We start from the raw sequence: 18029 nt of genomic DNA on the forward strand, positions 1-18029 counted from the left end.
TACATAAATTTGTATATATAGTGTTGCATCTTTTGCTTTAAATGTATTTTGCTGAAAACATCCACCTAAAAATATTGATACATTCATATAACTATTAGTACATGATAAAGCATGGTTCTTTATCAGCATTATATTTATAACTTATAATCAGTAAAATTATCTTGTTAGGTGTTATAGAACATACCACAAATCTCGGTGGAAGTTGCCATGTTGTCTTGAAACTTATATCAGATTGATTATCAGTGCATCTCAATGTCACTAATTCAAGAATATGAACCATAATCCAAATATATTACTAGATTGTGCAAAAAATCAAATGTAAATAAATTAATAGATGATTTGTGTACCTTATCAGTAATGGGTCTGTTAGGTACGAAATGATCAAAGTTTGATCTAGTAGCTCTGATTGTGTCTGTTACCACAAGTTCTTCACTGTATCAATTAAAAACCAAAACACATTAGATGGGTCCTCATTGATCAACAACACCGATAATATTAAAATAACTTACGATGGATCTAGTGAGGCTGAAAATGCATATGCACATGCCTTTATCTGATCTTCCAAAAGATGCAAGATTGGAGTTGGCATAAATTTACACTTCATTGACTACAAGGTTTAACACAAAAGTATTAGTAATACTCATTGTAGAAGACTATATGGTTAATTAGCATTACTCATAACAAACTAGATAATTAAAGATTGGTGCCTAAGAGGTAATTACGTTGGTAATGGAAAGGAAATAAACAGGTCTTCTATAGTCTTTTGTGTGTTAGCTCAGTGCATAAAACGCCTTGGATTTATTGAATGATTTGGTCTCAATCTTTGGCTTTCTAACTCCACCAAGGAGAGTGAATGATAATTTTTTCTGTGTCCCCATAATAGTCTTACCCTAAGAAAAAAAATAGGTCAGTAAACACTTATTATCATGTTAGGAATATACTAATAAATATGATGCATGAATTTTACTACACATGCATATACCTTTGATATATTTTTCTTTTTCGTTGCAGCTCTTTCAGTTGGGGATACTGGTTTGTCCATATTGATTTCGATGTTGAACGCATCATTGTGAGTGAAAGACCTCTTATCCAGCACAATAAGATCATCTTCATCATCCGATATAACAGTATGAATATCAATATCCGAACTCTTAGCCTTCAATCTATTTGGGAATGGACGTGTCTTTTGTGAAGAAAGTTTGGTCGGAGTCTCGAAATCATTGTTCAGATTCAGTTGTGTCATCATTGTCTCAATGCGGCTTGCAGATTCAAGGATTTTATCAATTTTTTTGTCTCGAGCCATGTTTGCAACTCTCATTGACTGCAAACATTTTAGGTAAAATAATTTTATATAAATGTAAAAATACAAAAAGAGTGATGGTTGTTCTGATGAGATTGTCAATGGAATAAGACAAAGATTTCTCTAATCACAACTAATAGCAAAAAAATGTTTATAATATATAAAATGTATTACATAATATAAATTGCATTACTATTTGCCAAATTAAATTACCTGCATGCTAAGGAGGACCTCTTCCACTTTAATAGACAATTCTTCACTTTTATTTAGATCCTTGTTTTGAATAACATCGTCATTGATAACTAGGTCATCCTGTAGAAAGAAAACATAAAAAATTAAATTACTCATAATAAATTCTACTAAAAATTAGAAATCCATTATGTCTTACCTTAGCATTAGGAACTATAGTTCCAATTTGATCAACTAGATCAATTGTGATAAGATCACAGTCTGTAGCCAGTGACATATTCTGTATATTACATGCATCATTGGGCACTAAATCTTCTTTAGGAGGAATATCCATGATTGTTATCAATTGAATAATATTGTATGAGTAAGTTTGGTTGAATGGCAAATATTTAAAATAATTTGTCAAAGTATAAAAAATTAGTCGGAGTGAGTACATATATATACACCTAATAAAGATAGTCAAATTTTAATTCTATCTTTTTTTTAATTTTTAAACTAAATGAACAATTTGAAAAATTTTTATGTTATCTTATCTTTTGGTTAAAATCAAATACAAATTGAATTTTATCTTGATTTTTATTTTAAAATTTAACAAAGCGAATTTTATTAATTTATATGATTATATCTTATCTATAATTATGTTTAAATCGATAAATACTCAAATAATAATAATAATAATAATAATAATAATAATAATAATAATAATAATAATAATAATAATAATAATAATAATATTGGACGGATCACTAACAATTAAATAAAAATAGGAACAAACTAGTTGAATAGCACTACACGTCTTCAAGCACTTACCAATCGATTGAAACAATAATTGAGGATACTTCAATCGATTTCATTAACAAAATAATCGATTGAATTAGTAATTGAGGATACTTCAATCGATTTCACTAACAAAACAATCAATTGAATGCATACAAACTCCTTATTGCAAGCATTCTTTAATTGATTGTTTTCCTAATTCAATTGATTGAATGCATATCAATTGATTTTAAGAACAACTGAAATAATTTCAAGACCCTGACACAGATTTTTTTCATTCTTCGACACATTTCTTCATGGTCCAGACCTTGGGATGAGGCCCCTTGGGTTTGTGATGCCTAGATTAGTGTATAGAAGATCAATTGCTTCTCCTTGACGATTGATAGCTTCAGTTCGCCTGTCTTGACGCTGCCTCATCTCAGCAAATTGTCCCTCAATGTATAATCTCATGCTTCGCAATTCATCCATCAAATCTCGCATTGTTGGTGAAGGAGGCGGTGGTGGTGGGGATTCCTGGGGTTGTGCTTGCACCTCAGGGTGTGTGTGGTTCAAAGATTAAATTTTATTCCCAAGAATATTATTCCTAAGAATATAATGCCTAGGAATGAAATTACTTGGAATATAAGATTCCCATGTTTGTTTATAAAACTTGATGCATTGGAATATTATGTAATAATCCTAGAAATGACTAAATTTTTGTTTGGTTGAGTTTAAATTTCTTAGTCATATTATGTAATATGTCAAAATTACCCTTACTCATTCAAATTAAAATATTAATGACTAAAATTAAATATAAAGCTAATTAAATATTAATGACCAAAATGCTCAGAAGAAACCAGACACCAAAATGATCTCCAAAATGGTTAGAGAAAACAACAATGACTTCACCATAAAGGCATTCATCTGTATGTATGCCAGAGGTAGCTCCTCTTCATCCATAAAGGCATGACAACAGACCAAGTGTTATGGGAACCAATTTCTTTACCTTCTCATTATCTCTCTTTATGTACCTGCATAACAGATAGGGAAAATGTAACAAGCAGAAGATTTGTCTGTGCATCATTTGTTAAAAGAGATACAACTTTCCTCCATGCATATATCAATGTGATGGGAAATTTAACTGACACATACATAATGGCAAAAGAACTGCTTAAGAACAGGAGCAGTTGTCATAATATTGGAACAGGAAAAACCTTGGAAACAGAAAACCTCTAATCAAACAATCTTGATGAAAAATAGAGGTATAAAAGGGGAGCACACTTCAAAGAACAAGATTTTGCCATTTGAATTTTAAATGATGGGAAAAAAAAGAGAGAAAGATAGAAAAGGAAAAAGAAATGCTTGTTCCAGACATAATCATCCTAGAAAAAGGAAGCAACAGTTTGGAGGAAAGGAAAAAAAAATAGCAAACATGTTCTTTCAATTACCTCCTGCAATTCAAATATCAACATCTCGTCGATGAGAGCCTTCACGTTAAACAAACAACTACAATGAAACTAACCAAATAACAAGCCTAACCAAACACATTATCTAAATCATGTATGCAAAAACATTTACTTAGTTACTTACTCAATCTTTTGAATGACAGGAGATGATATATCAAGAGTAGACCAGGAAAGCATCACTAGCATAGAAATGACAGCTTCAGTTCTTACTTTTTCAGCTTCATCATGCAGACCCATATCTAAAACTTCAAGAACAACACTGCTGCTCAAGTTTGGGCCTAGCTTGGATAATACTTGAAGAGAAAGGTATTTTGCTTTTCAGGGGCAATGGTTATCAACAGCAGGTAGCATATGAGTCCAAGGAAGTTTAAGCACTACACAAAGGTCTTCACGGTAACGCTTATCTTGAAATTGATTGTAGTACCAAAATTTACATTTTTTCTTTTCGAATTCATTTTTTATATATAAACTAACATTCAGATTTATCAAATCAAGAAAAAATAAATCAAAGTTCATTGTGGTTTAGAGAATTTTACATGCACATTAATGGTAATGCACTAATGCTCGTTCACCTAGTTATCCTTCAATCTAATTCAAGACTTTATTCAAATCACTTGAATCAAAACATTAACTGCACATAGGAATTATACAAGAGTCATTCCACTCCCGAGTTGCTGTTAATAAGAAAGAAAAGAACCGGTGATCACATATCAAATTTAGTAATAGCAATATGGAAATATCAGTTCTCAACAAATACAATTACAACTGATCCTTGTTCCACTAAGTAAGTTGGCTAATTCAATTTTCAAACAATCTAAAATATATCAACAAACAAGTAAAACAGAATAAATAAATTGAAGAAGCATCGGAGGAAAACTTAAAGGGCTTCTTGTTATATGCCAAAATCTGTAAACATGCAGATTGAATAATTGAACAAACTTACACTATCATACAAAACTGTAACAAATATTACCAGAACATATAAGTATACCAGAACATACACACCAAAATACATTTTAAAATTGGAAAACTAGATCCCACAGATCCAGTAGCTGAAAATTAGATTGCCACCAAAACAACTTTACATTGTTACTAGTATGTAAAATTCATCAAGACAACAGGATAAAAAAGCAGAGCAATAGTAATGCAAGCTTAGTAGTGCATTGTAACATGGCTCATGAAGTACACAGCACGGGAAGCCAAATTAAGACAAGATTAAGCATGTAAAAATATGTTTTTGTCAGATTCAAGCCAAATTAAGCATGTAAAAATATGTCAAAAGCTTAAACTCTTTATTGAGGCAAATCATCAAACATGTTGTTTGCATGCAACATAATCACAAAGAGCGTATAAGAAATCAAGCAAAATAAAAAATAACTAATCAAATTAGCAGTCTATTGCAGAAAATTAGTGTAATATGATGTAGAAAGCATAAAAAGAACCCAAACCTTAACGAGAGATTCAAAGAGAATTCGCAGAGATAAGCAATGCGAACATGAACTTGAAAAAGAGAAGGAAACCAGTCTTCCGTTTAAGGTAACGGTGGCACCGGTGTAGCTCCGATGGCGGTGGCGCCGGTGTAGCTCCGATGGCGGTGGCGTTGGTGAAGCCTCCATTGATTTGGGAAAAAACTCAAACCTTAATATGAGATTCGAAGAAAATTCACAGAGAAAAGCAGTGCGAACATGAATCGGAGAAGATAAGGAGACGAATCTTCCGTTTAGAGTAACGGCGGTGCCGGTGCCGGTGCCGGCTCCGGTGGCGGTGGCGTTGGTAAAGCTCACTGATTTGGGAAAAAACTGCTCTGCTAGGGTTTAGTTCTTCAAAAAAAATGAAGAAGAAGTGAAATATAGTATTAAATAATAGGGGTAATTTAGTCTTTTTGTTTCATTATTTACATTCCATTCCCATTGGAATGAAAGATAACCAGGGGGGAGATAGGAATTGAATGAGTGGTAATTTAATTCCAAGGAATAAAAGTTACCTTGGAATGTTTTTTTTAACTTTGAACCACACATAGGAATTTCATATTCCCATCTTAAAATTCCTGGGAATGTTCTATAATTCCCCCAACCACACACACCCTCAGGGTCTTGTGATTGTCCTTGGATCTAAGGTTCTTAGGTATCCGAATCTCTTCCCATCTATCTTAGAGTGATGTCATCAATCTTGGCTACATTACTCAAGACGATTCTTTTCTCTTCACTCAAGTCAATTCCAAGCCATTTGAAAATCTTGGTCCATTGGCAAGTATATCCTAAACCAACACTTGATTTTCCTCTTTTAAGTTTAGGCATATGATGAACCATAAAATAAGGCTAGTTTATCTCCTTTCCAGTCACCATAGCCCAAACCACTAGAATATCTTCGTTAAACAAGATTCCATGATTATGTTTTCTTGGAATCAACATGTATGAAAATAGGTACATCAATATATGCTGCTCATTACCCAAACCACTGCAACTTATATTACCTCTAGCATCCATATGTGGATCCTCATACTGTAGACTCTGCAAACTAACAAATCTATTATATTCACCCCATTCCTCATCTGCCGCAATACCTCCAGTAAATTTTGCCTCGTGATAAACTAAATTCCATTGTTCAGCTAATTGTTCCAAAGTAACTTTATAATGTTGTGACCCTAAATCAAATTTAATTAGCGGTATTACTTCCTCACCCTCTTTATCAGTTTCAGGAACAACATAATTTAAAGTACTATAAACAGCCCTAACCAAGTGGGGATAATAATCATCCTTAGTTTGTACAAAATCAATCAAGTGCTGTGTTTGCAAAGCATTCCAAACCAAATTATAATGTCTATCATAAATGAACTCGACTGTTATGTACCTGGGAGGAACAATTGCCCTTGACTCAAACTTTTCCACATAGTTGTTCAATGTCCTCGGAGACGGCAGCCACCTTGTCATGTAATAGGATGAAGCAACTATTCTGGCAGATGCAGAACTTTCACCCTCAACCCTAGCTCTTTTGGCATTTTTAGTTCTGGCCATTTTAGGGATATTAATTCGGTGTGTTTCGTAGGGATTTGGATGAGGATTAATAATATGTATGTAGTTTGGAGTGGATGTTGGTGAGATTGGAGAAGAAGAAGAGAGAAGTTTTCTGGATTTAGAGAGAGAAGAGAGGTTATGCAAAAATAGTGTTGTTATGTTTTAAAAAGGGGAGGGAGGTTGAATACGCATGGTTACCAGGCTTAATATATAGCACATTTCAAAATTCAATCGATTGGATTATCTTACCAATCGATTGAATGCAGAAAAAGCTTATGTACGTCACATTTCAATCGATTGAATGCTCATACCAATCGATTGAATTAGAATATATCATTAGTCACGTACAAACTTCAATCGATTGTATTATCATACTAATCGATTAAACTTTTATATATCATTCTAATAGCGTATGTCAATCGATTGGGTAATATAAACAATCGTTGAATTATAAAAAACCAACATTCTAGTCATTGTTCAATCAATTGGGTAACATGACCAATCGATTGATTTTTGCGAAAACCAGACTGCCTTGCAACTTTCAATCGATTGTTTTGTGGTAACCTGAAATCCAATCGATTGAGTTATGAAAAACCTGAAATTCAATCGATTGCTTTGTTAATCCAATTGATTGATTTTCTAAGAAACACGATTACACAATCCTCGACGGATGTAACGGATCAAAGATAAAGTTTTAATCAATTGGGATTGCCAAAAAGTTATTACGATCAATGGAAGATCTAATTTATTATTGTTTTTTTTATATTGTTAATAAACATAATAGATGAATGATAAAATAATAATTTATAAAATAAAAAATAGTTTTTATAATTAAATAAAATATATTGGGTTAATTTGTAATTAAAATTAGAAAATGACTATTTAGCAGTTATTAAAAAACTTAAAAAATATGTTTTGTTATGGGACATTTAATGGTCCAAACGTTCTAGGACCATCGAATCCTTTGCCAGGTAACCTTTGCACGTTTAAAACTAAGATTTACTAAAGAATTAATCTCTATATATAAGCGTTTTCCCAATACAAGTCATTTATATTCACGCGCTTTCACGTTTTTCTCCGTGCCTCTTCTTCTTCTTCCTCCTCCTCTTCTTCTTCTTCGTTATTTTTCTCTCTCGTTATCATCGTCACCAACACCGCCTCCTCCTCCTCCTCTTTCTCCTTCTTTTTTTATTAGAATTTCTTCTCCTCCTTCCTTTATCTCTTTCTCCTCCATCATCAGTTATTTCCTTGTTGAACATAATGAATAATTTAAGTTCAGATTGTCAATTGAACTAAAATGAAATTGATTATTGTTTGGAGTCCAATCAAGTAGCTGATGTGTGGTTTAATTCAAAAGAAAAAATATAGCATTAGAGGAAATATTTTTCTGTATTTGCAGCAAATTTGGGTGTAGCACAAAGATATTTGGGTGTATTTTTAAGAATTTTGGGTGTATTTTTATTCTGATAAGTTCTGCATAATTCAAAACTCTTCCTCTTCCTCCTCCTTATCTTCTACTGCTTCTATTTTTTTTATCATCATCACCATCTTCTTCTTCTTCTTTTTTTAATCTTTTTCTTTTTATTTTACCTTTTCAAGTTTCTTCTTGTTTTGCTCTCTTAACAATAATAAAAACAAAAAAATCAAACAAAGAAAAGAAGAAACACATAATGCTGCAAAATTACTTGGAAGAGGATGAACTTACATTTATTTAACTAAAAGAAAGAAAGAAATAAGGAAAAAAAGAAGAAGAAGAAAATGCACCATTAGAGAAAATATTTTTCTGTATTTGCAGCAAATTTGGGTGTAACACGAAGATATTTGAGTGTATTTTAAGAATTTTTTGGTGTATTTTTATTCTGATAAGTTTTGCATAATTCAAAACTCTTCCTCTTCCTTCTCCTCATCTTCTACCGCCTCTACTTCCTCATCTTCTTATTTCGTTTTCTTATAATTTTTCTTGGGAGAAAAAATCAAACAAAGAAAAAAAATACCTAATGTTGCAAAATTAATAGAAAGAGGAAGAGTAAAAAAATAAAGCAACAACAACAGTAATAAAAAAAACAACGATGAAGATGAAACACGCGAAGAAAAAGGAAGAGAAACGCAAAGAAGAAGGAGAAGAAGAAGAAAGAGGAACGCGAAGAAGAAGAAGCATCTTCCATAATGGTGATGAGTGAGAGCGTGCTTTAGAAACGGTTAGTGATGCGCGTGTTATCACGCTCAAGTGGGTGAATATAATTTTTGTTAAATTTGGCCCAATTTATAAGATTTGTAAGCCAAAAAGATTTGTATATGTAATATGTAGCATAACTCTTTACTAAAATCGTGGTTTAAAACCAAGATTTATATTCTTCTAAAATCGTGGAACAGAATCACAATTCACTCTTTGGTCGTTTTACTTATAAGTTGTTGTTCATAACCACAATTTATGTTCATTCATTTTCGTAGTTTAAACCACGATTTATATATAGTAAATAAAGACATGGATGTAACAAAAAAAAAATTAAGGATAATTATGCAAACTGTTTTCTTTTTAATTTATTCGCGTAAAATAACCGGGAAGGATCCATTCTAATTCTTAACAACATTCAAAACTCATGTAACACATGATATTTTTAAAATTCTAATAAAGATAGTGTATTTTTTGTTACAAATTATTTATTTATTTATTTATTTATTTATTTATTTATTTATTTATTTATTTATTCGCACACGTAAAATTCACAAGAGAGACATTGGGGGAATGGATCTTCTCTATTTTTTTAATAATTAAAGGAGTAAAGTGTGATCTCTCATTATTAGTTTTATAAGTGGGACTAAAAATAAATATGAGAGAGAAAGAGTAATAAAGGGTTAAAGATTATATTTTACACCTTAATTTTTTTTAACAATTGAAAGGATCCATTTTCGAGAAACTAGTTAGATAGGGAGGATGAATGTAACGAATCAATGATAGCTTTTAAAAGTGAAAAAACACCGAAGTGCCTTGGAGTAATTTTAGGATTGTTTAGCTTCATATATAATACTTTGTCTACAACATGTATAACAAAACTCAAATAGGCTGTAGGAACTAGGAACTAAGGCTATGTTTGGTTTTAAAAATACGATAAGATAAGATACTAAGAATAAAATATAAATTAATATTTTTATATTTTGTTTGATAATAAATTAAAATAAATTATAAAAATTTAATTTTTTTTATACAAAAATTAAAAAAAATATAATTATAAAAAATTAATGAGAATAATAAAAATATAAAAAATAAGTTATGTCTTTTGTTAAAATTTTTTTATTTTTTTATTATTAAAAAAGATATAAAATACACTAATTTAATGTCTCTAAATATAATATTTTTGTCATTGTCTTATCTATTAAACATAATTTTATGTCTTAATATTCTTGTTTGGTATCCCACATACTTTTAAAGAAGCTAATTAGAGAACCAATTATTTATCAATTCTTTTGGAATTTCAACTTTAATTCACATTAATATTCAATTTAACATCCAAATACCACATACTAGAAGAACATCCAAAACGCTACTAAAAACATCATCCAAAAGTAAAATAAAATATTCAAAACCAGTTATGGTTTTATTAGAAGTTATAAGATACGGGTAATATTTGTTTAGAACTAAAGTGAGATCTTGAAAAGTGTGAAACTTTGAGTGAAGGAGGTGAGGAGAGAAAATTTATTTCAAAAAGAAAAAGAAAAAGTACTAGTTGAAAATTTGAAATTGGTTATAAAAAAATTTACTCCTTATATACTCAGTATATTTTCTCTTTTATAAATGTACTAAAACTTTAAAGAAAATGTTATTTTAAGCTCTTATGTTATAAAGGAAAAAGTTTAGTTGATTAGTTTATACTTAGTAAATAAAACAAGAGTAAAGTATCATTTTTGTCTTCAACGTTTGGGATAAATCATATTTGTGTCCTTAACGTTTAAATCGTCCTATTTGTATCTCTAACGTTTGTAAAAGTGATTCAATGTTATCCTGCCGTCAATTACACATCATGAGCGCTTTAGTTTGAGTTTTAAAAATCTCTTCTTGAAGTTAGAATACAAATATCTGGGATAGAATCGATATGATGATCCACTCCGAAAAATAGCTCATCAAAAGTTGAAACTAATTCCTACAATATTTACATAATTCACTTTTCTAGGGACATAATTGAATCTAAACACAAATAGTGGGTATAATATTAAAATCGAACACATCCAAGTGAGACCTAATTGAGAATAAATATATCCAAGTAAGAATAATTGAAAAATATAATCTGATTTGTTAGTATAATTGATAGTAGGATAACAATGAATCACTTTTATAAACGTTAAGAATACAAATAGGACGATTTAAACGTTAGGGACACAAATAGGACTTACCCCAAACGTTAGGGATAAAAACAATACTTTACTCATAATACAAAAAGTTTTTTTAACATTTAAACTTGTTAGTTATTTTTTAAATTATTTCATAAGAGCCTAGGGGTGAGCACGGGTAGCGGATACGCGATTACCCGTCCGAATCCGAACCGAACCAATTAAATTGGTTCTGAAACCAACGGGTAATCGGGTCCAACCTGAACCAAACCGATGGATTTTGTTAGTGATTGGTTCGGGTATCAATTTTGGGGGTGCAAAACCCGAACCAACCCGCAAACCCGATCATATATTAACTAAATAAAAAAATAAAAAAATATATATGGCTTTTCCATTAGAAAATGATTATTCATTATTAATATGTTTGGATTTTAATGAGCTTAGTTTTTAATGTATTTGGTATTTAACATGGTTGGATTATTTCTATTGATGTTACAAGTTTATTATACTTGTTGAATTTTTAAGATAAAAATTTAGTTTTTTTTTTTATGAATTTCAAAGTCATCGGGTATCCAATTACCCGAATTGAACCAATATATTCTTAATCAGTTTAGTTTAGTTCGGGTACATCTACAAAAAAATGTAAATCCGAACCAATTACATTTTGATCGGTTCGATTCTAATTTTACCATAAATCAAACCAAACCGACCTGTGCTCACCTCTAATAAGAGGTGTACCCATTTTCTAAGAGTTCTCATTGAAAGTTTCAAAAGGCTTAGAGAAGGTAGATTATGACCTTCTTTAATTTTGAATTATTAAGCCTTTAAACAAGAACTTTAAATTTGATTTCTATTGATCTGCGCAGCGGATAAATCAGGAAATAATTTCGTTTTGTCTTATAAAAATCAGAAAACAGAACTAAAGCAGAGAGAAGAACAAAATAACATAGCCATGTATCCTGGTTCAGTTGCCTTGTGCAATGCAACTTACGTCTAGTCTCCACCACAACGTTAGTGAAATTTTCACTATAATCCAAGTATTACATACACCAATTCCCTAGGAGTCAACTTAATTCTATCTGGACACAACTTCAACATAAACTTGACTTGGCTATACTAATATCTAAACTCACCACACTAAGTGCTTACCCAACTTAACAAGGGATACCTCTCAAGTACATGACACAAGATAGAAAATACAACCAAAAGAAATCTAAAATCACTATTGACTTTTCTCTCAAGTGTTTCTCTTAGCCTTTTTCACTCTTATGACTTTTTCTTAATGCCTCTCTTTCTTGCTTTTTACCTCTCAACAAAAACTAAGAAAGATATACATTAAAACTGAAATATAAGACAGTAAACATGAAGGAGATTGATGAATCACAGTTTTAACTCAATGCACTGAACCCACCATCTGAACTCATAACTTTATTCTTCATCTTGGCGGAGTGTTCCCTTTAGTGTAGGTGCAATGCTTTCAAGACTTCAAACTCTATTGTAAGATTTCACTCTTTGCTCTCTCTTTCTCGGGTTCTCTCTCCTTGAACTCTAATGAGATTTAACTTTCCTTTTCTACCTTAGTCAAAGCCACAGATAGGGTTCCTCTAGAGACAACTTCTTGACTATTGAACTTTTAGAAATTATTTCCTTCTTTTTCTTCAATCAACCCCAAAATTAGAAATTTTAAATTTGGTTCTTTATTTGACCGAGGAGTGCAGAGTAGCATAAATTGGCTTGCTTAGTGATAATTCCAAATCTACATCCTTGAGAGTGTGCTTTGACTCCAAGTAATAATTTGAGCCTTTGATTTACAGTAGAAAAAATCAACTACTATTTTCTTCAACTTTTCCAAAAATGACGTTGCAGAAAATTGGAGAAATGAAGAAATCAACTTGCATGCAAAAAAAAAATTATTTACCTTTAACCTTTGACTTAGTATAACATGCTTTTGATTTGTTTGATTAGACTCTTATTTTTTTTTATTAACTTTTCTCTTTCTTTCTTCTCTTGTGTATGAACTTGAGGATGAAACTCTCTTTCTCTCTCTCATGTTTGACTGAATGGAAACAATGCTGAAACTTAGTTTTGGGTTACCTTTCTTCTTGGGATGCATTTGGGCTTGATTAGATCACTTTCCATTCCATCCATGTGATTTCTATGTTTCCTTCTTATAGGCTTTGTTTGTGGATCAACTAATCTTCAGCAGCCTTTATTTCTTTGTTTCAATTTGTTTTGGACTGTTATTCCATCATATGAGTCTGTATCACTTAAATAAAACATTCAAACCCAATTAGGTGTTTAATTCAATAAATTAATGTTTGTCATCATCATTAAATTAATTATATTCTTAACTCAACACTCATCTTGATCATCTACAACAATTCAAAATAAACTTGTCTAAAACCTTCGAATTCATCATGATCTTATTCAATACCCTAATACCAAGGAGTCGAAGTGCTGCTTGTGTTTTTAGGGCATCAATAATGAGCTAGTTTAGTTGGCTATCAAGATATCTACTTCATGTCAATAAAGATCATGCTTAACAAAGAGATCATATAAAAACTATGAAAGTAAAATTAGTTTAGCTGGTAATATTTACTTCACTTATTAAAAAGTAAAAACTTTATTTTTATATTTCGCGTCACTATTTCTATTTGTTCTGTTCTTTTGGTCATATTTGAGCTTTGAATGCTTAGCTGACCCTTAGCACATGAAGTTATGTGCTCGCAAACTCAGCACCCTCTAACCTTCATATTCTTCCTCTTGATATCATCAACACAATGAGAGAATCAGTTCACTATTTTCCTCTATCTGTTACTTGATAAATACATCTAAGTTCTAACTCAAAAGTCCACATGCTTATTACACAACTTTTTTGTAGGTTGTAATAACTAGCCCTAGCACCTAAGAACAATTATGCTTTAGAAATGTACCAATAAAATTGAAATGGTTTGTTAAACAAAGAAATTTAACTAGTCCACTTTTGAAAGTTTAAAAGCATATGGTGACCTCAACAATGGACTAAAGGTTTTTACATGGGAAAATTGGCATCAGCTTGTTTTTTCTTCACATCTCATTAATCATTATTCTAGTTTTTGTTGAAACCAAGGATATGAACTTGAAAAACATCGCTTGAGTTTGCATTTTCTAGTGGCTTTGAAGTAATTTCTCTTTGAACATGCTGTAGTGAAATTACTTGGTGCAGATGATCTCAGTTTCACACTTTCACTTGATGTTTGATTATTCCTGCTGCTATGTATAAACGAGAGAAGTAAAATACACGAATACAGAAAATACACACTACAGAAAATATATTCAGGCCTTTAAAATCTTTTGATCTATTGAAAATCTAAAACAAAAGTTGGTTACTTTTCATCCCTAACTAAGCAAGTTCAATCAACATCAATGGATCTTAGAGGACAGAGTCTTATATGCAAGATCTATTTCCTGTTCTGTCATCTCAATTGTCTCATCACTATCATACTCGTTTGCACCAGGAGATTTTCCATTCGTTCTTCTGGTCTTGCTACTATGTTCTTTGTTTATGTTTTCAGTTTTTCTCAAATCATGACCTACACTATTTAGTTCCACCTCATAAATTCGTTTACATTCCAGTGCCTGTTTGAGAATTTCTTCCTTTGACATTGATGCCATATCTTTTCCCTGGGCATCGAACATTGCGAGCTCTTCAACAACACGAGGTAGGAATTTCCAGTCCTCAGTTCCTTTTTGGATGTCCTGGTTTAAGATAAGATAAACACAATCAGGGTGACAAACACAATCAGCAGTCACATTTTATAGCCAACTTAATTGTAAGACAATCAATTATTACCTGCTTTTCCTCAAGGGCAGATATTACATCTTTTAAACACGTCAGAATCCCCTCCGCGGCTATCTTTGTTATCTCAGTTGGATCTGGCTGGAATGATAAATATAAACTTAGACCCATGTAGCATATAACCATTAATATTAAGCACAATTGAAGTGAGAAGAATAGAAAGCTTCAGCTTTCAAGCATTTACAATTACAAGTGAGTCAGGAGCAAAATAGATATAGATTTCCCAACAAATGAACTAGGTCACATTGCAAACCTCTTTTCTCACCTCTCCTTTGATTTCATTCAAGTTTAGATTACTTAAAAGAAAATGACAACCTCAAGAATTAACATAAATTTTTCTTCTTTGTTAGTCGGAAATGGAAAATCATAACCTTTTCTTCTTGACTTTCCAACCACTGAACTGTTTTTTTCAAATCATCAATGGCCCACTTCTTCACTTCCGAAGGAACAAAGCATTTCCCAGCAGCAGCAATCTCTTTTCCCTGTATTATGCAGCAAACATAAGAATCTACAATAAGATTAACTGTTTTCAGGCAAACAAAAATGTTACTTAGATCCATATTCTCAAACCAAGCAAAAGAACTTGCAGGGCATTTCATCGGTCAGCTTTGACCTTTGATTTTATGGAGGCGGTTGGCTTTGAAGGCAATTCTCTTTCATGATCAGGATATCTTTTGGACGCTGATGGTCTCTTATCTGCATTCATGTATCAAATTCACAAGACTGAGTAAACTTAGAGGAAGAAAATGGTGTGGGAGTGGCAGCGGTCAGCAAAGAAGTCAAGAACAATCACATAAGAATATCCGATGTAACCACAAATCTAGCATACATAGGGTGCCATTTCAGCATTCTATAGCATTGAATTGACTACTGCATACACAATTATATCACCTTCGCTGTCTTCATGTGATTTATTTCCTTTACGCCATGGTTTCCCAGCATGCATAAGGTAACTGTCAATTTCAATCAACTTCCTCTGGCTGTAGCATTCTACTATCCAATCCTAAGACCCGAAACAGAAAAAGAAAGGACACATCATGTTACATTAGCTTAGAATGCAATCCACAAAACAAGAAGGAAATGATGCAACTAGCCATCGGGAATGGCAAAAGGGCATGGCCTAAAATCTAAATCATGCAATTAATAGTATTGTCCTTACTCCTTAGTAAAACTGTAAAATGCATCCACTATTGCACAAAATCTGATTCATGCAGACACAACCATGAAAGGCCTACAGTCTTAAAAGTTCAAACAATGTAATAAGTAGAACACAAAAATTGAACTAAAGGCTCAAAAAAAATGAAGGCATATACAAATTATCTACATGAACACAAGATAATGGACACAAAGAATGAAGGCATATACATATTATCTACAAGAACACAAGATAATGGAGGGAAAACCTTTGACACAATGGTTCCACCATCAGCTTCGACTTGGCGAAACTTAGGCGTATTTGGGAATGCACAAACCAAGAGTGTGCATTCAGAGTTCCAATCAGGTTGGTATTCTGCCCCCATTTCAATCGCATGTGACCTCAACGTTCCTCTCTCCGGATTCACAAACCCTGAAAGCACAAACACCACCCCTTCCTGTGTCCAACCATGAAAACAAAGTTGAATCAGTTACAACGCACAAATGCACAATCAACAAATTCCAAACCCACTAGGGTTAGTTAATCAAGTACCAGAAGCTTGTTGAAGGAGGATTTTCCAGCTTTTTCATGTGATTTCTTGCCTTCAGCATCCAAAGATGGTTTCTTTTCTCGATTTTCTTCCTCATTCTCGTTCTCCTCCGTTGAACTCATCCAAGATGGCAGGTTCCGCTTCGAACCTTTGCTATTACCGCAACTTCTCTTGTTATTGGACATGGCAGAAAACCACTCGTGAGAGTGCCAAAAAATGGAAGTTGAAACAACAACCAAGCTCAAGGCTTAAGAATAAGAAATTTGAGGTCCAATTCAAAATTCAAGAAATTGCTCCAAAATCTCATCGATCAAGAAATGCAAGAGACAAATATACATTGGCACTTGGCAGGAACAATAAAGAAAACAGAAAGCAACCTCCTCTTCTTTCTTTGCTCCAATTGTGATGTAATGGTTTCGCTTCAGCTTGGTCACTCTTGTGATTTCATCATTTCAGAAACCGATTATTTGAGTGAAGGAATCTTATACCAGTATTTCTGTAAATTTTAATTAATATATATTATATATTTTTTTATCACTGTTATGAGAATCAGGTTGGAAATCGAGAACCGATTCAAGATAAAAATCAATTAACAATAAATTAGTCAAAAAATAAAAAAATAACAATAAATTAGTCATAAAATAGAAAAATTGGTCAAATGATCGGTCATGCCACCAAATAAAAATCAATTAACTGATCAAACGGGTTTAGTTTTTTTAATAATTAATTATTTTAAAATAATAAAAATATAAAATAATTTTTTTTAATTTATATATCTTATTATATTAAATTAAACTATGATTCAACTTTTAAATTTTTAATTCTATCAGTTCAATTTTTAAAACCTTAGTATCAAGGTTGTGAAAATCGGACCGGACTCGTTATATCAATTTTATTTTGAAAGATATTGTAAGTATTTCTCACATAACTGAACTTGCTTCTCGTATTTTAAAAGTGACTGTATTTATTTATAATCATATGATCTTTTTGTCTTGGCTTAGAAAAAAAAGTTGAAAAAAAATTGTTTGACCAAGAGTCACACGTTTTGCCATTGTTTTCATTACTTTGAAAAGTATATATGATCACAAAAATATTTACAGACATTGATGATGGACAAATATTTCACTCCTCATAAATTAGCTAAAAGTGCTAATGGAAAGATTATTAGTTCAATTGTCTTGGATAGTAAGTTTTGGCAAGATTTTGTTACTACTGCAAAAATTGTTGGTCCTCTTATTAAATTGTTGAGCCTTGTTGATGCTGATGAGAAACCTTCTTTGGAATACGTATATGAAGGCATGCAAAGAGCCAAAAATGCTATCAAGACAATGTTTAGAAATAAAAAAACTGCTTATACGCCATATACGAGTATCTTGAAAATGAGGTGGGAGATCCATTTGAAGCGCAATCTCTATGTGGCGGCATACTTTTTAAATCCAAGCATTTTATATAGTG

General features: G+C 31.8%; 1 protein-coding gene across 1 annotated transcript; it reads right to left on the reverse strand.

Annotated features, from left to right (window-relative positions):
- Positions 1–14365: 14365 nt before the first annotated feature.
- ATXRCC1 (BRCT domain-containing DNA repair protein) lies at positions 14366–17068 on the reverse strand. The gene is made up of 7 exons (XM_016342700.3): positions 16577–17068; positions 16293–16481; positions 15781–15892; positions 15503–15585; positions 15261–15371; positions 14884–14970; positions 14366–14789 (listed from the first exon to the last, which is right to left on the reverse strand). Exons 1-7 carry the CDS (start codon positions 16757–16759, stop codon positions 14454–14456), a joined length of 1101 nt encoding a protein of 366 aa, XP_016198186.1. The 5' UTR covers positions 16760–17068; the 3' UTR covers positions 14366–14453.
- Positions 17069–18029: the final 961 nt, after the last annotated feature.

Source organism: Arachis ipaensis, chromosome B4 (genome assembly GCF_059453495.1).
Source record: "Arachis ipaensis isolate K30076 ecotype BB chromosome B4, ASM5945349v1, whole genome shotgun sequence".
NCBI classification, from domain to species: domain Eukaryota; kingdom Viridiplantae; phylum Streptophyta; class Magnoliopsida; order Fabales; family Fabaceae; genus Arachis; species Arachis ipaensis.

Coding starts and splice junctions, on each gene's coding strand:
- ATXRCC1 (XM_016342700.3), bottom strand. CDS start 16,759: ATGTCCAATAACAAGAGAAGTTGCGGTAATAGCAAAGGTTCGAAGCGG. Junction 15,893..16,292: donor GTGGAACCATTGTGTCAAAG/GTTTTCCCTCCA, acceptor TTCGGGTCTTAG/GATTGGATAGTAGAATGCTA. Junction 14,790..14,883: donor CTGCCCTTGAGGAAAAGCAG/GTAATAATTGAT, acceptor ATCTTAAACCAG/GACATCCAAAAAGGAACTGA.